Source organism: Geospiza fortis, unplaced genomic scaffold, assembly GCF_000277835.1.
Source record: "Geospiza fortis unplaced genomic scaffold, GeoFor_1.0 scaffold41, whole genome shotgun sequence".
NCBI lineage: Eukaryota > Metazoa > Chordata > Aves > Passeriformes > Thraupidae > Geospiza > Geospiza fortis.
In genome coordinates, this window is record NW_005054299.1 from 6,357,572 (window position 1) to 6,380,242 (window position 22,671).

At 38.0% G+C, this 22,671-nt stretch overlaps 1 protein-coding gene across 2 annotated transcripts in view; it reads left to right on the forward strand.

Annotated features, from left to right (window-relative positions):
• The window catches only part of MTA3 (metastasis associated 1 family member 3), a 140,185-nt gene that overhangs the window by 113,249 nt on the left and 4,265 nt on the right, over positions 1-22,671 (forward strand). The window contains exons 18-19 of one of the 2 annotated variants that reach the window (XM_031059739.1): positions 6,070-6,224; positions 10,379-10,406. In XM_031059739.1, coding sequence (XP_030915599.1) covers positions 6,070-6,224; positions 10,379-10,406 — 183 coding nt within the window. The remainder of the gene's footprint in view (positions 1-6,069; positions 6,225-10,378; positions 10,407-22,671) is intronic. The other variant, XM_014308016.2, reaches the window with a different exon arrangement.

Sequence of the window (22,671 nt, forward strand, 5' to 3'; positions counted from 1 at the left end):
TGGAAGGGATTGAAAAACTTTTCAGTGTTTTTTCCATGCTGCATTGGTTTTGGGAAAAGAGCAGGGCAATTGTGTTGAAGCTGGTGAACCCTTCACTGTGCTTTACTTTTACTCTTTTTTGTCCTATTAATTGTACTCTGGAGAGACTATATATCAGAACAGTTCTAAAAACTGAGCTAAAAGAGTGAGGGTTTTTCCTGTCTATATTTTTTTTTCTCAAACCAAAACATGTCCTACCTTTTAAAGAGAGAAGGAAAAGGTTTTTAAGTAACTTGAGTTCCTGAGGTTCCTGTGTTTTGAACCTCTCCAGACCTCTCTGCTGACAGCTCGGATGGCTCAGACCTCAAGTGAATATTCTGCAGTCAGTGTGCAGTAATTGTTCATTGCACTTAAAGAAAGGTAGAAATAAAAGTAAGTATTCTTCTTAGTGAGAAGTTGTTACAGCAATGTCTGCTCTACTCTGCATCTAAAGCACAACTGAATGTGGAAAAGAAAATTTCTTACTCCCCAGTGAGTAAGTAGAAACTGTCAGGAAAACCAGGAAATATGGTATTCCTTGCATTAAAAACAGTATGAGATGATACATTTGATACAGCTGTAGTAAAGCAATGCTGCTGAGAGCCAATGTAAAATGCTACTGCAATAAATACTTACTCTGAAATGAAGTCCTCTTTTTCTGTCTGATTACAGTTATATTGTGACATAAAAAGTTAAAGCATGACCTGTAGTCATCAGAATGTGAGAGGTACCACAGCAAATTTGTGTTACTGCCTTAGTTGCTCTGATGTAAAAGAACTTTTGTCTTACCAAGTTGAAGTTTTTGCACTTCTAAAGTTGCATTTTTAGGTGTTGAAATAATGTAAGACATTAAATTTGATCTTGTCTCTGAAGAATCAGATTTTTGCTGAAGCCAGCAGGGTATAGAGTGTGCTCTGCTCAAAAAAACAAAGTCCAGTTTTTCTGAGGACATTACAAGAATTTTTCTTCTGTATTTAAATGCAATGATAGCTGCCTGGTTTTTGTTTCAGATTCTTGTTCATAAAAATAAAAACCCAGAAAATATTTTAAGCATCTGTGTGATGAGGGGAGAGGGAGAGCATCCTCTCTTTTAACTATAAAATAAATTTCCTTTTATTCTGTGCATAGTTGCCTAGCTTAATCTTTCATTATTAATTTACTGATTTCCATAAGTAACTGTTTACTTCAAAATTATACCTTCTAAGACATGATGTATTCAGAGGTTATGTAGCTTGTGTGTGCCATATATGACAAACAGGGACTATAAACATTGCAGTATTTTGGCCCAGAGGCTTTGGCAAGTCAGCTGTCATCTTTTAGGAGGGCTGTTTCTTTTGGGGTTTTTTGGTGGGTTTGTTTCCCTTGCACAGAAAAGTGATTGCAGCATTACATTTTCAGCATTTTCACACAAAACACAAAATTTTCAGCATTACAACTATTGTAGGTGTTTGTGAAAAGTTTGGTAGCAAATCCAGAAGTTCCAAAGTTATACTTGTGTTGAGTACTTGGTTATTTTCTTGTACATGATCTGTTGTTTGAACATCTTTCATTTTTAATAGCCATTGGGTTTTTAAATGAAATTCTATACCCAAAGTGGTTGTGAACCTGCATGCTATTATCAACATTTGCAACTTCATGCTGTATAGAGATTTTGGGTATTAATTTTTGCATTCATCTCACATTTCTATGAATAAGTAAACCAGCCCCAAGCCTTGATGCTTATTAAAGGTATAATGCTAATCCCTTTGGAAATAGGAATACCTCAGGTGTGGCAAAAGAGAATCAATACCTGATTTAAACTTAAGGTAATTCTAAACTTGTTTTAAATGACGTGTTGTATAATTAGGTCAATGCAAAATATATGGAACCAACTAATATGGGTTATTGCCAGTCATCTGAGCATAGCTGATTTATTCTAGTGATTTCTTTCTCCTTGTAGAGAGCTTCTTTTGCTCTGCTTTCAATTGATTTTTTTTTGTTTTGTTTAAAGATACAACTGAAAAACCCTAAAACTGTTAATTTAAGGCAAAAGGAATCTTTTCCTTCTAGAAACAGTGGAGGAAAACATAAGAAATCCTAAATTGAAATCCACTTAGGAATTTACGTTAATCCGATTAAACATTTCTTCAGCCATAGTACAAGTGTTCACTGTTAATTTTTACACTTTTAATTACTGTGAGTGTTATGGATTTTATTTCAAAGATGAATGTCCTTTCAGACCTGAGTTTCTTTTCAGAATTTTTAGTGGCTCTTAATGAATAAATGTTTGACCAATTATACAGCAGTGCAAACTGGGCAACTTATAGGCAGAACCTTAGCTGGAATTTAGGATCTGGGTCCCATTTCTGAATTTGTACAGGATTCCTCTCTTGTCTTACAGTGCATCTCAGTGCATCTTACATGCATCTCAGTGTCCTTGTGCTTCTCTTGGAGCCAATGAGGACAGGAGATGTACTCTTGATAATAAAAATGCTATATTGAGTTGCCAATTTAATTTAAGGTGCTTTTGGGATGGTATCCAGACTTCATTGGGCTCATAGCTGCCACTAGAGAAGATATCATGTGTACGGTGATCCTATACAGTGATTTCCTTGATTTCCCTGCCACAGCAAAGCCTTATGCCAGGTGTACCTTGTTTTGAAAGACCTGATTTGCAATTGTAACTCGCTGCTGCTCCTCCCAGAAGATTTGACAGGGACAAAGACATGTAGCTGCTTTGTGAAGGGATCACCTGTGTTCCTTGGAAGTTGGAGGTGTCTCAGTTGTCCACTGTGAAATGAATGCAGATGGGAAATTCATGCCCCTGCCAGGTGAGTTTTGATAAGCAGCACTTTGCAAGCAGCAGAGAAATCAGCAAGGGGCAGGTGAAGCTGCACAACAACCAGTCTTTATGTAAAGTTCTCCTTGTTGAAGACCTTGGAAGGATTGCCTTTGGTCTCCGAGGGTGCATTCACTCTGCAGCTTGGACACCACCTGTTTGACAGGTGAGACTCTTCCCAGAGATAACCCCTTGATCACTTAAATATTTGTGTTCTCTAAGGGATGTAAGTTTGCTTGAATCAGAGCTCCCTTTGTTTTCAGAGGTTTTTCTTCCAAGTACACTCAAAGTTTTTTCTCCTGATGTCTTTTGAGCATGGAACAGTTTTGTCACAGAGGAACAAGAAATCTCAGTGAATGTGCTCGGACTGAGGTGAAGAACTTGGGAGAAAGGAGTCACTCATCACAGAGGAAGATTTGTCCACAATGCAAACTCCTGCTGCTCAGGTGCTGCTGAGATGTGGCCCTGCCATGCAGACCCTTAACACCAGGGGCTGTGTTGCAAACTCAGAGCACAGCTCATTAGTGATGTACAGAGTCAAAACCAAAGCAGAGGAACTGATTGCACACGGTGGTGTTGTGAGGAAATTACTGAAGCTTTTTGCAAGAAGAGTTTTAAATGAGAAGGACTTCTGTGGTAGCACAGGGAGTCTTCTTGAGGCTTTCATAACCTTCCTGGCATAACTGTGTTCTAGGAGGGAAAATTTGAGTTCATCATCATCATAAAAAAAAAAGCATTTAATGACTACTTTGTATGAAAGTTCATTTTGCTCTTGGTGCTGATATTAGTGTGACAGTGGCATTTTGAATGCTTATTTTCATATGCATCGGTGAATATATTTTTTGAGAGGAACTAATGAACTGATTTCCTCGTCAAGAGCTTCAATTGTTTTTATTAACTTGAAATTAATGTGGTCCCTAGCACAGACTGGAGAACAATGGTCTTATTTTCTCTTGTCCTTCTGTGAAATGTAATTAATTTCTTCAAGTAGCTTGAAAGGGCTGGGGTAGAAAGGAAATAAAAGAGAAAATTCTAACCAATTTGATGCAATAGAAATTAGATGATATTGTAAGCCTTGTGTCATTTTCTATAATGTTATCTCTTGCCTGGAGTGAGGGTTAGGGGCTAATAAAAGTAGAAAAAACAGAAGTTCAGAATTAGTTGAAATATCTGGCTCTGCCAGGGGAGAAAGTGTTGTGAAAAGACAAGTACTTTTTCCATCAGGCTTTACTGTTTTTCAGAGTTTATGCCACAGGAAAGACACTTTTTGTACCTTGTACATTTTCTGAATGTTTTTTGCCTGCACTTCTTATCTTGACTAAAGGAAACATTCAATAGTGTACTAGAAAGGAGCCTGGGAAAAGAGCTGAATCATTACATGAATACCTTAAACCCATTATTGAGTAGGGAAGCACAACAAAAATATACCATTGGAGCCCTTGAATGCTCCTCTGTAGTACATGGCACAGGAAATTGCCAGATACAAATATTGAATGGGAAATCTGATGTGTGGCAATGTTTTCCATGCATGACTCCTTACTCTCTTTTTGAGCACCACCCACTGTGTACAAGAAGAGATCAGCAGTTGAAAACTTTCATGAATTTCTAACTTCATACCACCTATGTACTTTATCCTGAATTTATTCTAAATAACATCTGAATTACTTCTAGCAGCATATCTTTTAGGTATTTTTCCCCATCAGAGCCAATGTGAAAAAATATGTGAAAGCTAAACTGCAGTCTAGACACTGATTGAAAAAAAGTAAATATTTTTAAAGGGCTACAAAGATAGATTAATGATCCTATGTGCAACAATTAAATTCACTCTAAATCCTCTTTGTTTTTAAGACAAAGGAAAACAGTTTAGCTCTAAGAAAGATTTATATGTGACTCACTCAAATATGATGTCTTGTTTCTCCTCTTCTTGTTTGGTTTTGTTACATCAGATCTAAGGAATCACAGAGGAGATGGCTCAGTTACTCACAGCAGCTTAATGGATAGATGGAAATTTTCTGTCCAATGCATAAAATTTGTCCTACTTGTTTATATTTTCTGGCTATTTTATGTTTTTATGACATGATTTAAGAGATCAGTTCTGTGCTCTGTTCTGCTGGTTTTGTGGGTGCTACCAGTCCCTTCCTTACTCATGACTGTAGTGCTGATCCCCTAATTGGGGCTACTCCCACGGATGTGCAGCACTGGGTGCATTTGAGGAATGTTACAAAAATGCTATCAGTAATGTAGAATACCGGTGTTATTTCACCAAGAAAATAGTACTTCTTCCTAAGAAAACATGATGTTGAATCCATGTGAGATAAAGCAAGCAAATTTTCATCTTTGTATAATGTCTTCTCTCGTAACTGGTTCTGTCCGATTGTTGTTAGTCCTGCTGCTAATTGATTATGTGGGAAACAAGATTAAGATTTCCAAGATTAACGTTTTCGTCATGGTGTATTCTTCCAAAACATTAGCTACAGATGATACAGAAAACATTTTCACTCTCTCCTCATGTGTAAGAAGGCAGCTTCTCTTGTTAGATCTGAGTACTTGCTCTCATTGCACAATTACTCCGGGTAAAGGTTGAGTGAAAAATCAATGCATCATTTTCAGTTTGATGTTATCAGCTGTGAAATGAATGCAGATGTATTGCAGGTAGCTCTAACTAGATAAAGACCAGTGAGTAAACCAAAGAACCATGGCATCAACATGGTGATATAACCCTTCATTTTCCTGCTTCTGTTCAGGTTAACGGCAGGACCAAACCACTTATTCAGTGATTTCTATTTAAAAACAAAAACAGGCAGAGTAAGGACCTGCAAAGTGAGAAGTATGCATTTTTTGAAATTAGTTTAATGCCATAGTTGGATGAAAAAATGGGTCTTATGTCTCATTGCTTGGGACTTAAGTTTTCTTGCTCAGAAAATGTTAATTCTCTCCTAAAATCAATGGGTTTCTGTTTCTGAATTGCTTAGTTCATAGCATTGACTCATGCCTCAATATCTTTTTTTATAAAATGGCATTAGCAATAGTTAATTCAGTTTTTAAACAGCTTTAAAACCTATGCATAAAACATGTCAATGGGCACAGGTTGGTTGTTATCTTGCCCCCAGGTGCTGATTGAGGCAGATGAGCTGGGTTTTGAGATGTATGTAGGCTGCTGTTTGCAGCAGAATTCGTTAATGGAATTATGCTCATTCTCAGACAAACACCTTTCCCTTTTATTATGATTTCAGCATGCTGCTCCCCACATCCATATGACTAATGGGAAGGCCTTGCAAGCCAGTGCAAGTGCCATTAAGACAAGCACCATTCCAGTGATCAAGAGACAGAGACAAAATTGGCTTGATGCTTCAGATGATGGTTTCTTTATAGCTACAGAAGAGACCAGGTAAGAAAAAATGAAATCTTAGCAGGGAATGAGGCTTCACTGCATACATGTTACTGATCCACTATTTCAACAACAGTTTTTGACATTATTATCTGAGGTTGCATTACAGCAAAGAGCCATGCTTGGCACATGCCAAACTTTGCATCTTCTATCTACTAATATTATCAGCATTTCATTAATAACACTTAGTGCTACTTCTCTGTGGCAAAGATTAGAACTTTTAAATTTCATTTATTTTAGTTCGTATACAATGAGGTTTAGGGCACCTCTGACCATCCAGCAAAATATAAATGCATCTACAGTGTAGGTTATCCTCTGGAATTTTCAGAACTTGAAAAATAATGTACAGCAGAGAAATATACAGCTCATAGCATCTTTTCCAGGCTAGAAGTTGATTTCCTTTAAAAGAAACTGAGATGATAATCTCCTTCAACCTTTCATTTACAGATTAATTGGTAAAATTTAACAAGCTTTTGCTTTCCCCAAAAGTGATTGATATCATGGAAGAGTCAGTATTTTTCTGGAGGTTCCTCTATTCTGTTCTTGTCTTCCCCTGTCTGGCCCTTCCTTGATTTAATTCAGACTAAGACAAGAAGTTACAGTCTGTTGTTGTTGTTGTTGTTTGTTTGTTTTTTTTTTTTAAGGGCCTGTTATTTAAAAATCTTTAATATCTTGCTTAATTACAGCAAGTAACATCAGACTGTTCCTCACTTCTGTGATTATTTCACAAGCCTAGAAAATCTGGTAGTTGAAGAAAAATGTAACTAATATGAAGAGAGAAGAGAAAGAACATATGCAAATATAAACATGGAAAATGTGCACATTTAATCCCATTAATGGCAATTCAGCTAGGAAAGTTAACATACTAGCACATGATAATCTGGTGGTTATTTCAACATAATTCATTATGGCACTTTTTGTTTTTTTTTATGAGGAATGCAACAATTCAGAGAGAGTGGTAAGAGGCTGCTGAGCTAATGAGCTCTTAGGCTTCTGATTTCAGGCCAGATGGCCTTTTGAGTTGTTTGATACAAAGACTTTAGTAATATCAGACTAATCCCTAGCAATTGGATCCTGAAACTGAGACTGATTACCTTTTGAAGTTTTAGAATTTTCAATTTAATTTTTTCCCAGTCTTATAGACAAGTGCCTGTCAAAGGATGAGAAGAGTCTTACATGGGCAGTGATCTCTCCACTGATCTGGGACGCAGCCCAGACAACTTACCTGGACTAGATATTTAAATTGCAGGTGGTTGAAGTGTAGTGGGATGAGTCCTGGCTTTGCAAATCACTCATCTGTGATAGCTCTGCTTGTTCTCATCCTAGGAAATCCCCCTCCCCACTCCCAGGGCTGCAGACCCCATACCCAGACCAGGGAGAAAGCAGAGCTGTTTCTGGCTCTGCAGCCAGGCTGAGGCACAAAAAAGGATCCTAGTCCTCAGGGGTCGGTGCCTGCTCCTCTTCTCCAAATAATGAACAGCTTAAAGTAACACTTGAAACCTCCTGGTATGGGGAACACAGGGAAGTTGGACCTCACTGACACTCCTCAACAAGGAGGTGCCTGAACATGTACTGTTGCATCACTCTGGCAGGTGCAGGAGCAGCACAGCAGGGAATGCTTTTTATCCTTTGAAACTCTATTTCACATGAGATCTGTTCCTTGTCTTTCACAGAGGTTGTCCATTTTTTTTCTTTTGTTTTTTGGCACTTTCTTTTGTTTTTTTGGCACTTTTCATACCATCTCCATTGACTCCTTCCCTCAATGTGCCTCCTTTATAATTTTTTTCTTTTGATTCCTTTCACCTTTACTCTAAGATTATTTCGAGCTGGGCTAGCTTGTTCTCCTCTGGGCTCTGAAAGTCTCCAGCCTTTAGAGCTCCAAGTGGAAAGCCCTGTCTGGTTCTGCTGCTAGGAGTGCCCCAATGTCCAAGAGAACAATTAAATGTTCTTTGAGGGCAGCTGGAGACAGACACCAGTCCCTGCCAGGCAGCCTCTCCTGTGACAAGAGATAACAGCCCAGCACTACCAGGACAAAGTTGAAAAGCCAAGTTGAATGCAATATAATTGTAATGGGAAGAGATGACCATGCTAATCAAACCCAAGATGCACATTGGGTTGAGAATTGAGAATTCTCAATTTTATTATTTATCAGTAGATAAGATAAATATCTATTGTTATCTATAAACATTATTATTATAATAACATTATTATCTATAAATATCTATCTAAGGTAAATATATATTATCTATTTATCTATTTAGAAATATCTATTTATTACATATTTATTTATCACTCCATTTTAGAAGAAATTTTATTACTATTAATTTTAATAATCACCCTTTCCTCTCTGAATTAAAGCAGCAGTAAAGCTAACTCTTTTGCATCTAACTGCTCGCATATTTGAGATATTTGTAGCCATGGATGTGAAATATTAAGAGCAGTGAAAATAACTATGGAAATTATATATCATCTAAGCTTTCCATGGTAACCCTTGGAGTTACCCTAGAATTTTAGGGCAGTGCCTTCTCTCTTACCCTCAGGCCACAGTTCAACAATGCCTGCAGGTGTTCTTAAAAATTAGTGTGAGCTTATGTATTATGGAAACACAAGGACTGGAGTTTACATCTGAAGTTGAAGTTATTTTTGGGTGCTAATCTGTCTTTATGAGTGGAACAGGAATGTATTTTCTATCAGTTGTAATGCACATCCTCATACATTTCAGCTTTGTTTTTAAGCTGTAACTATTTGGAAGCTATTTCCTCCCCCATTGTTTATCAGTTTCTGCACATCTGGGGAGAAATGGCAGCAGAACTCCCATTTGTGTTTCCCTCTTTCCCAGCCCAATGCCTCTGCAGAGCTGGCTGCACACTAACACGGTGCTGAGCCCCAGTCCTTACAGCCCATGGCCACTCTGGGGGACTGACAGAGTTTTTCCATCTGTCTGCATGCTAGAGCCTTGAAGGGATCACCCTCATGAGTTTTGTTATGTCTGTATGTGGATGTCCTTCTGAATACTGTCAGCATGCTCTGTGAATTTTGTCAATGAATACAGAGGCCCCCGGTTCTGCTGTTTCATCTCTAGTGACAACCTGCACTCTTCATTCCAAACCCTCCCTGATGCCTGTGTGAGACCAGCTCCCATGGGATTTCCCTGCCCCTGATCAGACACAGGCAGGGATTAATCTAGGCAGAAAACCACATGGCAGTTTGAGAACACTTGCCTTTTGACATTACATCGTCATTTTATTGACCTTTACTGGATTTAATATTTTTGTATTTTTCTTTATTTGTATTCTTTTCAAATGAAAAAGAACTTCTCTCCCTACTGTGAAATTACTTCCTCAAGATTTTATTCTGAAGTGCAAATCTGTTTACACTATTCATTGAAAAAAATCACTCTTTAAAGAGCCTCATGTTTATCACTGCTCACCAGAAGAGTGTCCTTACTTTTTTAAAATATCCTTAGATATTAGTTGCTGGCATTCTCCTAGTACTATGTGCATGCTTTAGGATAAGCCAGAAGTCTCTTAATTATAAAGCATTTTTTGTACATTTCTTTGTACAAAATCAGCTTTGCTATAAGGAAGTCTTTTGGGTGATGTGCGTTCTATTGTAGGCCCAATAGAGCTCAACAGAGAAAATTACCACATTGTGAGGAAGTAAATTCTTTATACAGAATTGCTGTTCTGGGAGTTAGTAATTGAAAAAAAATGGTCATTATGGTCTTCAGAACCTGAGTAAATTGTAATATATTGGCTTAATAGATCTTGAGTTATATATGATATAAACATAACCTTTGAGTCAAATTAATAATATTACTGTTGAACCATTCAATGTCAAGGGGAATATATCGGTTGACAAAAACTTTTCTCACCAATTCTAGGTATGCAGTGTGCCTCTATTTCCTATACACACGCTCTGTCCCTAACAGAGTGCATGTGCATGCCAATGATCACACTTGTGTAGGGACAGCTAAAACACTGGCTGGTAAATGAATTAATTTTTTTTTCAGCATTTGCATTATAAGAAATGTGTGGAAATGTTTGGCTGCCTGCGCTATAGCAGCGGATTCTATGTGCTTTCCCTTCATGGGCCAAAAAGCATATTTGCATATAGATCTGCAGTTGAATGACTCAATGCTTGTTTCCTTTCAGTGCTGAAGCAGTTAGAAACCTTCTCACGGTAAGTGCAACTCCATTGGGAATGAGTTAACTGCAACTGCTAAAATTAGAACGTGATCTTTAGCTGGTACCAGCAGACATGGCTTCCCTTTTTTGCTGATAAAATGATTTGAGAGGCATCCCTGTGGCAGCATTATATAGGCAATTTTCTTATCCCTCACTTCATGTTCTGTCTCCAAAAGGCAAAATCTTCCCTTGATTTGTTGAGGTGCTATGTAAGGATATCACAACTGCTGTGATAATTACCTGGTACCACTCATTTTTATTTATGCATGTCTCATAGCGCACACAAAAAAAGCTTAAAATCCAAAGTTGCATGTCGAGAAAGAAGAGAATGTGAGGCTGACAACCAGCTTCTGCAGAATGTTGAGTCTTGCTCTGCTGTCAGTGGTCTGCTTCTCATGCAGAAGTGGGGGAGAGCCATGCTGGTGCTCATCACCCTTCGTGCTCCTGCACGTGCTGCTGGCCCTCTCTGCAATGCAGATTTATCTGTGGAAAACCCAACCTGTGCCTTGAAACACAAACTGAAAAGCTGCTGGAACCAAAGCCCAAGTTAAGAGTTGTGGGTGACCTGCCCCTGCCCCCTCTCTCCCACGTGTGTTTTAATCCAGGCTTAGGCAAGGTCATGCGCAGTGCTTGAGTTGCAGCACGTTGCCAGGAGAAAAGGGAAAACTGGAGGAGTAAGGCTTTGGTGCCTGGGGTCTGATACACACTGCAGAGCTGCAGGTCTACATCTGAGCCAGAGTCCCAGTGCTAACTGTTCTGCTCCTTCTTCCTCTTCACACGTGCGATTCCTATCACACAAGTGTCCATGGGTATGCTTACTCTTTCCAGTTGGCCCCAGCTGTGCAAAAAAATTGTGTGCCAAAACAAAAAAAGGTATTTTTAACCTTTGTTTTTTGTTAAGATGAGGCACTTTGATTTGAATTGGGATCCTGGTTTTGAACTACACCACACTTGGATCCTGGGCATAGTGTATTTTCATTCCTTACCTGCATGGCACCATGGCCTTTAGACCCCAGTCCTGAACCAGCTGCAAGGAGATGCCTGGCTGCACTCTTGGAGCATCAGCTGCAAGCCTGACAATGTGATGCACCAGCTCTCTAACAAAAAGCCATATGAGCCTCTAAGGATGTAATTTTCCATCTCCTTTACTTCTGTTGTATTATATAGTTGTCATGCATCTTGAAAAGCAGGGATTACAGAATATATCCCTTAGAATTCTGTTTAATCCCTGCTGATAGGATTGCAAATATCTTATTGATTGGCCGTGTCTGAGTCCAGGTGAACTGACAGCTCTCTCCAGTCTCTGTGACAATACTGTGTGTGAAGAATTCAGGGAGAAATTGTCTTTGCTACAGCTTAGGAGCCATCCTACTTTGTTAACTTCCATTCAAAGCTGTTACATGCTCATGAGAGAGCATAATCGTTTCTATGAGATGTTATTTTTATCTTATTTCATGTGGTCTATTCATGAATACTGTGCACTGTTCACGTCTTAAAACCATACTTTTCTGAGTCCCAGCTGAGGTACTGTGATATAGAATCACAAGCAGCAGTATAGAAACTAGATCATAATCTCTTACCATTCATTTTTCATTGAACAGGTTTCATGGATATAAAGACATTTTTTTTCTTTCAGTATTTACCTACATGATTTGTTCCTGTTGGACTCTGTATTTACCTACTAAATGACAGTAGCACTATTGCAATAATGCAAATGTTTGTTTTTAAAAGCAAGTTCATTCCATGGAACTAAAACAACTAATTTGAAGAATGTGAATATTTTTTTAACTTAAGGAATCATGATTATATACAAGGAAAACATGTTCACAAAAACCCCTCAGAGCTCAGTGTAAGTTGTGCCATTGGATAGAGCTCGGAGATTTGAAAAACACATACTGTTATGGGGTTTGCTTTATCAGTCTTCAGAGCAAATGAAATACAATCCAATTCTGGTTTGGAGCTGTGGATTAATCTTCTCACCATTCAAATGGAGTTTCAAGGGCACTGCAATAAGCTGCTTGCCCTGTTTGAAGCCACACGGCAGTGGAAGGATGTTGCGGTGTTTGGAGTGCTTGCCTAAGACCTAGAAAACCATGATCCAGTTCTCTGCTTCCTCACAGACCTCCCATGACACGTCAATCAGGTCTTTTAAGTCTGTATGTATCTCCAAGCATTTATGTACCTAACTCCTCAGACACAATATTAAGAAGGTGCTTAAGTGCTTGCTTGAAGATTTGGAGGCAAAGAACAGGTCACACCTGTTCTGAACAATCAGATGAAGCCACCTCATTGTTCCAGAGCACTGCTCCACACAGAGCAGGTCAGAGGCCTTAGAGGGGCTCTTCTTTCAAAGAAAACGCTTTACCTTTATTGGTAATGAAGTCTCATGGAAATACCACCCACAGGAATCCAGAAGCTGTTGGCTGAAACTGGATGATTTGTTAGTTTCAGAGCTGTCTGCACTGATTAGCAGGTGAAAATTAATTAGCACAGAGCTTTGGTGATGACCGCAAGGAGGCTGAGGCTAGGAACAGATGGCTGTAAATGACCTAGTTACTGCTGCCTGAAAAGTCACACCTTTGGCTCTTGTGAAATGATCCTGCCCTGTTGTGAGCAGAAATTCAAATATGCTGCCTCTCCAGGGGGGCTTAGATACCAAAGTTTGCTTTCTAATTGCATCTTAGGTCAGAGCTTGAATGTGGCTAATTCACATGGCTCAGCTAAAAAACAAAGGCACGTTTAGAGGGTCACTCAGCCGCTTGCAATCTCCTCCACTGCCGTTGACAAATGTTCTCTCACATTCATACAGTAGGTGCAGAAATAGCAAGAAAATTTTATCTTTGGGAAGGGAAATACAATTTCCAAAATAAGCTTTTTTGTAAAATTTTCTTGTCTTGGGAAACTTGGGAGGGAAAGAAAACCTCAACAACTTATATGAAATACAGGGATGATAAATGCATTAAGGATTGCCTTAAACATAAATGTTGGTGGAGAAGCTCCTATAAAAGCACTTGACTTTTCCAAAAATCCTTTTTTCTTTGCTGGACCTTCCAGACCCAATTCAGCAAAGCCCTTAAATCCAATCCTGAACTCAGTCCATCAGCTAGAGTACATCACGTAGTCCCCAATACACCCTGTACGTCTGAGGTTAGATTGGGATGCCATGCATCTTTAACCTGTTATTTTAACCTGTTTTCTTATGGTTCTTGACAAATTTAGAGTTTCCTGGAGTATGGTTGGCAAGGTTTCAAAAGGTTTTTTTCAGGAGCTGTTTTTTGTGTTTGCACAGAGGATTTGATGTAGCTGAACCCAATCCTCTTTATCGAACGTTTTAACTGAAAGTCTTAGGGCTTAGCTTTTTGTTAGCTTGCTGCCTAGCTTTTTCCTAAATCCACATACCCAGTGGGAATGTGTCATCTTGTAATATTTGGCTGCCTTCTATAGTGGGAGTTAAAACCAATTTGGTTTTGAACAAGAAGAAATTTTTCTATAAATAAGCATCTTTGTATGGGAAGCCAATTTCTCTGGCAAAGCTCTGGCAAACAATCAGAGCAAAATAAAAATGCAAACTTGTTAGACCAACATGCTTAATATCAAAGTAAAGATAGAGATAACATTAATTATACAATTGTTACCTATAGTGAGGCTAGAGTAACATTAGCTTAGGGCTAAAATTAGTCCACTCCCACCATTCCTATGCATAAACTCTGTTAGATTCTCACATTAGATCTTAGATATTGATGATTGTAATCCTCAAATACTGTTCAATATCACTGTTCAGATATATTTTTCGCTTTTTATGATTCCTGTGCTATGTGAGCAATAACTCGTAGAAGCTGGACACAGAGTTAAGAATTATTTCATCTAAAGGCAGAGAAATACACAGCAATAATGTACATGTAGGCAGGGAAATAATGTAAGCCCTGTGGTGAACACATTGTTGCTAAAGTTAAATAGCAAAAAAGATTATAAAATTGTACTGTGGTGAGTATGTTCAAAAATATGGTGTCAGTGATCCTCACAGTCTTAAAATTCACACAGAACTGCCCACTAAATTTAATTTCTAAGTTGCCCTCTATCAGAGTCTTCATTTCAAATTACAGATAGAGGATTTAATTCTGAATTAGTCCATATTTCATTGTATGTATTTAATCATTCATTCTCAATACTTTCCCTGACAATTTCGGGTTTTTTTTAAACTCATGACCCTCTGGCATAAATGTAGGTAAGGCTGTGGAAAAACAAGTGTTAGTTGGTGTCTTTTTGTGAAAAAAGCTTGCATAAGTAACTACATAGGCATTTTAAATATAAAATACCAGGGAGAACATATTGACTGTGACTGTGAAAGTCAATCACAGAGATAACTAACAGCTCTTGTCAAACATCTAAGGAGATTTGACTGTCTGTTTTTGTAACTTGTGCTATGAGTAGAGGCTAAAACATTTACTTGACAAAATACTATTCAAGTATTTTTCTTGTGAAGAAAATACAGATCCAAACTTTAAAATTCTGAGGTTGCCTCTTGTTGTGAGACACCAGACAAATAATTTAATTCAGCCTTTCTCTAGCTCTGCCATTTTGTCTGTAAGCTTGAGTGATATTGGTGTACACCTACTCTTTAGGATGCTGTGCAGTTTTTAATTAGCCAGTCCAACAAGAACTATGAGATACTGAGGTGAAAAGTGCTGGCCATGAATGTGGAGAGCTAGATGAATGGCAGAAAATGAACTTGAATAGGCCTTTTGTCGCACAAATATTTTTTAAAAATTTAAAAAATCTTCAACCTTTGACATGAAAGTGACCTTAGAGATCAGCATCAAATCATTCTGTGGCAAAGCTTTCCACTGTTGATGCCACACTACAGATTTCTAATCCATATTCTGCACTGGAGCTTCTGTGTGTAGAGAAATGCTGATTATGCAAGAGGTTGATGGTGTGAAGAAAAGCCCCAGGGGATGGGCTTGTGAGGGAAATTTGGCTCTCCAACTATTTCTGGTAAGACTGAATAATACTTATTTTTCAGCCCTTGCTTAATAGCAAGTATCCAGGATGCCAAGAACCTCCTCCAAATATACCCTATTGGTACATATGTTATTCCAGGAAAAGTGCATGCATAATTGATAAAATGAAAGCATATTGTCAATCTTTTTGAGCCTCAGGTAGTATTATAAGCTGTAATATTGTAAATCACAGTGTTCAGGCTAAAAACTTCATTAAATAAGCAAGGTAAGAAAAGAAAGACAGAAAAATACTAATAATATTGTATAAGTATAATATCACTTTTTTTTTCTATGAAAAATATAATAGGGAGTTTTCTGTTATCTTGGACTTAAATAAGCATATTTATTTGACACAATATTTTTGAAAGTTTTCCATGCAGTATTTAATGTTGCTGGGGAAGTGGCACTTAATGCTTGTAGCTCAAGGCCAGAAACAGAAGTTGTATGTTCTGTACCTTTTTGTCATCTTAGAGTCTGGGATAATGCTGGAATTGTGAATTAATGTGCAAGGTGTTTTGGGAGTAGTTGAGAACAACATTGTGTTCCACTGTAGCCAGCTCGCTCTGGTGCTCCTTCTCTTTAGGTTCTTGCTTGTCTCAGGAAAAATTATTTGCTGCCAGGTGGGTAAATTTTTCATCTCATAGCAGGTGATGTTTAATCAATATACAGAATGGCCGTCCTGCTACAGAAAAAATAGATGGTTTTGAAAATTCCTCTTGGTGGAGTAGGAATTCATCTTCACCCTGCTGATATAGTTAGGAAAAATAAAGGATTTGCCTTGAATTCTGCTGGTGTTTGTGCCTGTGAGCTGTGGAAGGATTTCAGGCTCCCTGGATTCCCAGAGTGTATTGACACATCTGCAGTGATCTTGTGTGTTCCCTCCCAGGGAGGAGAGGTTAAGCAACTCTTTATTGGATAAAGCAGACTTCCTGCCTTGCAGGCTCTGCAGGGTAAGGTAACTAAGGGGAGGCTAATGAATTTCAGATAAAGCGCAGAGCAGCTGTCCTGTAGCTCAGGTTTCAAGTCTCTTGTAGTCTGAGCCATTGTTTTGTTTGAAGGAGTATGAATAATTTACTTTTTTACCCATTCCATCAAGCTTCCTTTGCTAGGACGTAGTTCTATTCCACTCTAAAAAGCTGGATACTGGTGAAATGCCATGAATTCAAAGAGAGGCTTTTCTCCCTTCCTTGAGGGAAGGACTGTTTGAGAAACACTGCTCTGCCATCATCACTGCTGTGTGTGAGGTGCTGTCCCTGCTGAGTTTTGTGAGCTCAAAACACAGGGCAAGTGCATGTTCACTCTGTGGTGTCCATCATTCCTACCAAATAGATCAAGGGGTTTTAAAACTCTTTCTACCCCTGGTAGGGCCTCTGTGCTGCTGGCTTTTGTGAGAAGTCAGCCTTGCACCCAAACTGATGTGTCGCCCTTGTTGTCTCAGCAGTAGGTAACCTTAGCCTCTTGGTGCTAGTACCAAGCTAATACCAAGCTCACAGATGAACTGTGAGGACAATCTCACTGCTGATTGTTGGGATGGAGATTTATTCATCATGTGATGACCAGTGTGTGACAGCATCTCTTCATAATGTTTCTTAGGGGTTAGAAGTTTTTTCAGTTCCAATATTCAACTGAAAAATGAATAGTGGTGGTGAGAGTAGGACTTTATGTTTCTTTAATTCCCTCTCTACCAAACCACTTTAGAATATTAATGAAATATTTTCAGGGGAAATGAAAATATGGAAAAATCTATTGAACTAGTCGATTATTCCAAAAGCCATGGCAGCTGTTTGCAATTAAACTGTATAGAAATAATTTCCACAGTAGATATTTCAGTAGTAGATCAACCCGTTGTTCTAGGCACTCTAGAAATCCACATAAAGAGATGGTTTCTGCTCCAAGGTGATTTTGATTGAAATCAGCAGCAGGTAGAAAGAGACAGAGGTGGCTTGTGCCATACAGTAGGTCAGGCATGGCACAGGCATAGAAGTCTGTGCTTTAAACCCTTGACATGGGATTTCTCCTCCCAGTAAAGAAAATACTTTAACCCCATTATTAATGACCTTCTGTATATACATAGTAGCTATAAGCTGTTGCTTTGAAACACAAAATCAGAGAAGCCCTCAAGGTGATGCAGTACTTGAAAAAATACATTATCTTAAGCTGCTTAGGAAGATCTGATGCTATAATTTGTAACTGATTTGTCTAAAAGTTATTGTTCATAGAGAACAGTCTTGCTTCATAAATATTGATAAAATATTGGAAGATAAACACTAGCAAAGGAAAACATTTCCTTGCTAGGAGGAGAAAAATAAGATAAGCTCTTAAAACATTTAAATAATGTTGACGTGTCTACAGCAGCGCCTCTTTAATCTCATAAAGGTTATATCACTCTATTTGCCATCTGTATGGGTTTTATAATGCAGCTATGTGGCTCATGGCAACAGCCTTCCAATAGTCCCATGCTTATTAAAGTCTTCCCTTTTGTTTTTATAAATTAACATTTCCTAAGGCCCTTATTTTTAAAAGGTGTATCAGTGTCAACCCACTTCTGCCTTCCAAAACTATTTTTAACTCATTTCTGTCATGTTGAGGTTCGATTAAAATTTTAAGGCAATATGGGAAGGGTTCATCCTGAAAGTGTTGAGGGGGAAAACAAAATCTAAAGCAGCAAGCCAAAGAGTTAAATAAAATACTTGTCATTTGCACACAGGTAGAAATATAGGAAGTGCTGTGAGTCCTTCAGTCAGTAACATAACAGGTTTCTAAGGATGTGCCTACAGCTTCATCCCAGTTTAATTCTCTTTCAGCAAGCAGCACTGCACACATTATGGCATTTCACTATGTTTAAACCTGTTGAAATGAAAAAAAAGCCTATCAGCTTTCTAGGATAGTACCCCCTCGTGTAATTTAATTCACTGAATAGTTAAAATATACCTCTGGATAAAAGAAGCCCTCAGAGAAATAAGTGATTATTTAATCTAATAACCACCAAGGAATTCTGGTTATTCTTTTAAATAGTTGTTTTTTCTAAGTGATCTTGAATTTGCACCAAAAATTTACATTGCACAAAATTTGTATTATCCTGGAGCAGCAGCAACCTCACAATCATTTCTCTAGAATCTGTTTTTTTCCTTATTTTCTTTCTGAATGGATCTGTGGTTAGACTGATTGCAAGTTTCACGCATAATTTGTGCCAGAACACAAAATTCTGCCAGTGTTGGCAGTATTTATGCATCTAGCACATTTATGTTGCTGTTTACACTTGGAAAGTCATAGCAGAATACTTCACCCCAATGGAGAGATTATATGGAATTTCCACTATGATTGTGCAGGAAATCAGTTTTCTTATGCCTGCTGCTGACCTGGGGGTGTTCCTTGTGCTACCAGCAATTGGATAACAATACATTTCCACAGCATCAGTCCTTACATATGAGGATGTTGCTCAAATGGTATCAGTCTAAGAAAGACTCAGGCAAAAATATCGAACTCATTTAGAGAGAGTGAGGAAAACAAAACAGTGCCATGAGGTTCAGACTCTGGAGCCAGGTCTGTATAAGATCATTAGTGTATTTTTAGTGGAAGCAGAGCACCAAAAGCAATTTTGGACCTTGGTATTTAAGAAGAGTTATGGACATCTCACAAGTGCATGTATGTTGAAAACAATTCCTCTTCCTAGGAAAATGTTTCTTTCAGAACAAGGTTTGTCATCTGCTGAAATATCAGCAGGCATTTGCATGCAATTAATTTCTTTCACTGTATAACTTCTTGCATAACTTGTATTTATTTAATATTGCTTCTTAAGTCCTGTTGGTACAGTTGATAAGACCAAAGTCAGTGTAGTCATCACAACTCTGAGTCCAGTGCAGAGGAGGCAACATGGGTGCACAACAGTTTATATATAGCACAGTAACAGTCTGTATCAACAAACTTAAAGCAGGCAATGCCTTCCAGCCCTACTAGAAAAGGCTTGAAAACACATTCTTGACTAATACAAGCTGGAGGCCTCTGTTTATTCGATTCAAGTTTAAAAACTGATGCTGTTCTAGTGTGTGGCAGAATTAGAGAAGGGAACTTTGAGTCAGCTTTTGCAAATGTGAAATTTTGCTCCCAGTTATCCTATTCCTGAGAAATCTGGACAGAATAGATTATATAGGATTGTGCTTCACTTCAGCAGATGGTGAGTTACATGGAACACACTTGGATCCTGAGAAAGGGTTGGTTAATTATAATGACTCGCCCGATTAAATTTAGGCATGGCAGAAATGCCCTGTACAGCCCAACCATTATTTCTGCCCATGAGCTTCCAGTCTGTGCATGAAACTTGAACAGAACCATCAGGTTTTCATCTAGACCTTTAGTAAGACTTATGTACATTTCCATATTTCCCTGACTATGTGCCAAGGGTCTTGTGTACCTTTATCTGCAGTTACAAATTGAAGTGTCATACAGACATAAAAAATGTGTATTATTCCTACATTACAGCAGTGCATCACATTTAAAAATTAGCACATTGGGCTTTATATACTGATTCCCTATGAAATATTTAGCTCATTCTCATACCTTTGGTCTCAAGAAGGCTAAAAATTCAAAACAAAGGCTTTAAAATACTTTTGATTTTGCATTTCAAGCCTGTAATGCATCATGCTTCAAGACCTAGTACAAAAGTCAAAGAAAAAACCAGGGAAAATGGCAATTAATCTGTCCTAACAACTGCAAGGATGTTACTAACTATACAGATATTAAAGCCATTTATTGCCATTGCCAGATAAAAGCTTTATGTAATTAAAACATATGGCTGGTATTAACTGAAAGAGGGACAGGAAATTGAGCATTAAAATTGACTCTGCCCTTAGTTCAGTGTATCTTTGGGGGAGGGCAAAGTGCTATGAGTGAAAGGGTGACAACAATTTTATCTTTGAATATCCTGTCTTTTGTCAGCTATTATTGCAACCTGCATGTGTTAAAAAGACTCTGAAGAATTATGAAACCCAATGAATGCATCTCAAAAGGCTAGACTGTATTTAGATGCTAAATTCTTCAGTGTAAAGAATCCAGTCTGTCCACCTTCTATAATTTTTGCAGTAAAAAGAACAGTTTTGGCTTTTAGAGAAATGATTGTTTAAATATAACATGTAATGTAGTCAGTGGAAATTTCCATTCTTCCAATTTTATTTCTGAAAGGCTGTATCCCAGAAAACTAATTTCTGGAAGCATTTTCACAATCCTGTTTAAGCAGAAGTGCTGGATTGCCTTTTAAGTGTGCCTACCAGATTAGTTTTTTCTGACAGAGTATGTAGAGCTAGTTTCATTTATACTCAGTGAGGAGTTTACTCTGTTTGTGGCTTGCTTGATATAATAATGTGATGACCTTTTTGTTCTGCCTTTCTTTGTGTTGGTTTTGAACCAGTGTTTAATGGGAATACCTGTATCTTTTACTTTACTGTCCATACAAAATAATGACAAATTGTAATCTCAAATCCTTTACTGTCCTTACATGCAGTGTCAGCTGCTAATTACTTTCATAAGCAGGAACCTCTAGGCAGTTTATAAAGTTGCCTTAATAAAAATTCAGAAGGGTAAACAAAGATCTGATATTATTTGAACCTTGGGCTTCTCAAATGATTAATGACCACATTTCTTCTGTAAATAAATATAAAGTTTTGCAAACAAATACTTCTGTAAGGTTTTGTGGAGATGGTCCCCCTTAGTGATCAGTGTGGGTAATAGCTATTGTCTATTCACATGAATTCATAAAGCCTGGCTGTCTAATTATTTTAGATAGACACATTTCTGCCAGTCTTGAGATTACATTTCTATGCTTTTACCATTCTGGAAGGTATGCTATATCTTTGCAATCAATTAAATATCTTTTTTTGCCTAATTTAGGATGACCATATAAAGTGAATACTCAAAAAATAAGGTTTTTTTTTCTCAATGGGATTGTGTGAAAAGCTGAAACTGAACTTTCTGGTGATTCCTTTTATTTTCTTCTGTTTTGCTTATTGCTGAATGGTGCTAATTTGGTTTTCCAGGACATGAAGACATCCTTCTTTCAAAAGGGAATACATCTCTGAAGCTTTAAAATATATTAACCAAAATAGATGTATTTTTCAGGCTCCCTTTAACCTCTAATAGCAGAGTATATTCTTCTGCTTTTTGCATGTTTGGTTTTTTTTTACCTTGTGTTCTCTTCTGTGGCCCAGTTAACATGGAAGCTTACATCCCTGGGGAGCACTTAACCTGTAACTAACTAGTAACAAACTAGTGTTTGAAATTTAATACCAATTGCTATTTTAGAATTCCATAGAATTTATTTACAGCTGATCATGTATTTTCAACATGTTGCCACCATTTTTCAGTTTCAGAGGTAACAGCCCACTTAGATGAAAGGGAAAAACCACTCCTTGAGTTACCATCTCAGATCCTTGATGCAGGTAGGCACCTCATCACCCTGTAGTTTGTAGGTCACATTTTCAAGTCAAAAAGTCTGAATTAGAAAGCCTGGTCTCATTATTAGAGGCCTCAGTTTGCTTTAAGTCATTTCCATAAGCTCAAAATCCCTATAATTTGTAAAACTAGCGAAACAAAGGCTGCCATTCTTCAGTAAATTAAGAAAATAGGTCATTTTCCAGCAGCATCTAATGTTCAGGTCTCTGCCAATGAAGATGGTTCTTGGCATACTCTGTGTGTACCTTTTCTAATACCATACCCTGGATACCCTCAGCATTGTGATTATCGACTTATACTAGTAAAGAGACAGAGCAGTTGAAACATAGCAAGCAGCATGGCCACCTGGAGTTAATATGTTTCATTTATCAGCTGAAAGTCAAAAATGAAAATGAATTTACTGCACTTGAATGGCCCTAGTAAAAATGCCCAGAGCTCTGGGTCATGTTTCATCTGTGGAAGTGGTACAGTGTAAATAACAACAATTGCTCCCACTTTTACAGAGGTAGCACATTCATTGAGTGCTAACACAGTCCTTTCTTCTGTGGTCCTTCATTCCAGTATCGATACCACAAGTGAGGATTCACTAACTGGGCATTCTGGCCCAAGATTTCATGTAATTAAATATTATTCTTCAAGTATTATCTAACACCAATTCACTTTTCGATGAACCATTATCAGACAACTCTGAATCATCAGTTGCTGGACAGGGCTGACTCTTGTTGACTGCAAGTCTCTTTTCCATGAACTAGCCTTCCTGCTCTGGTAAGAGTATTTGTTATGTTTGTTATTGGCTCTTGTGCAGTCTTCTGTTAA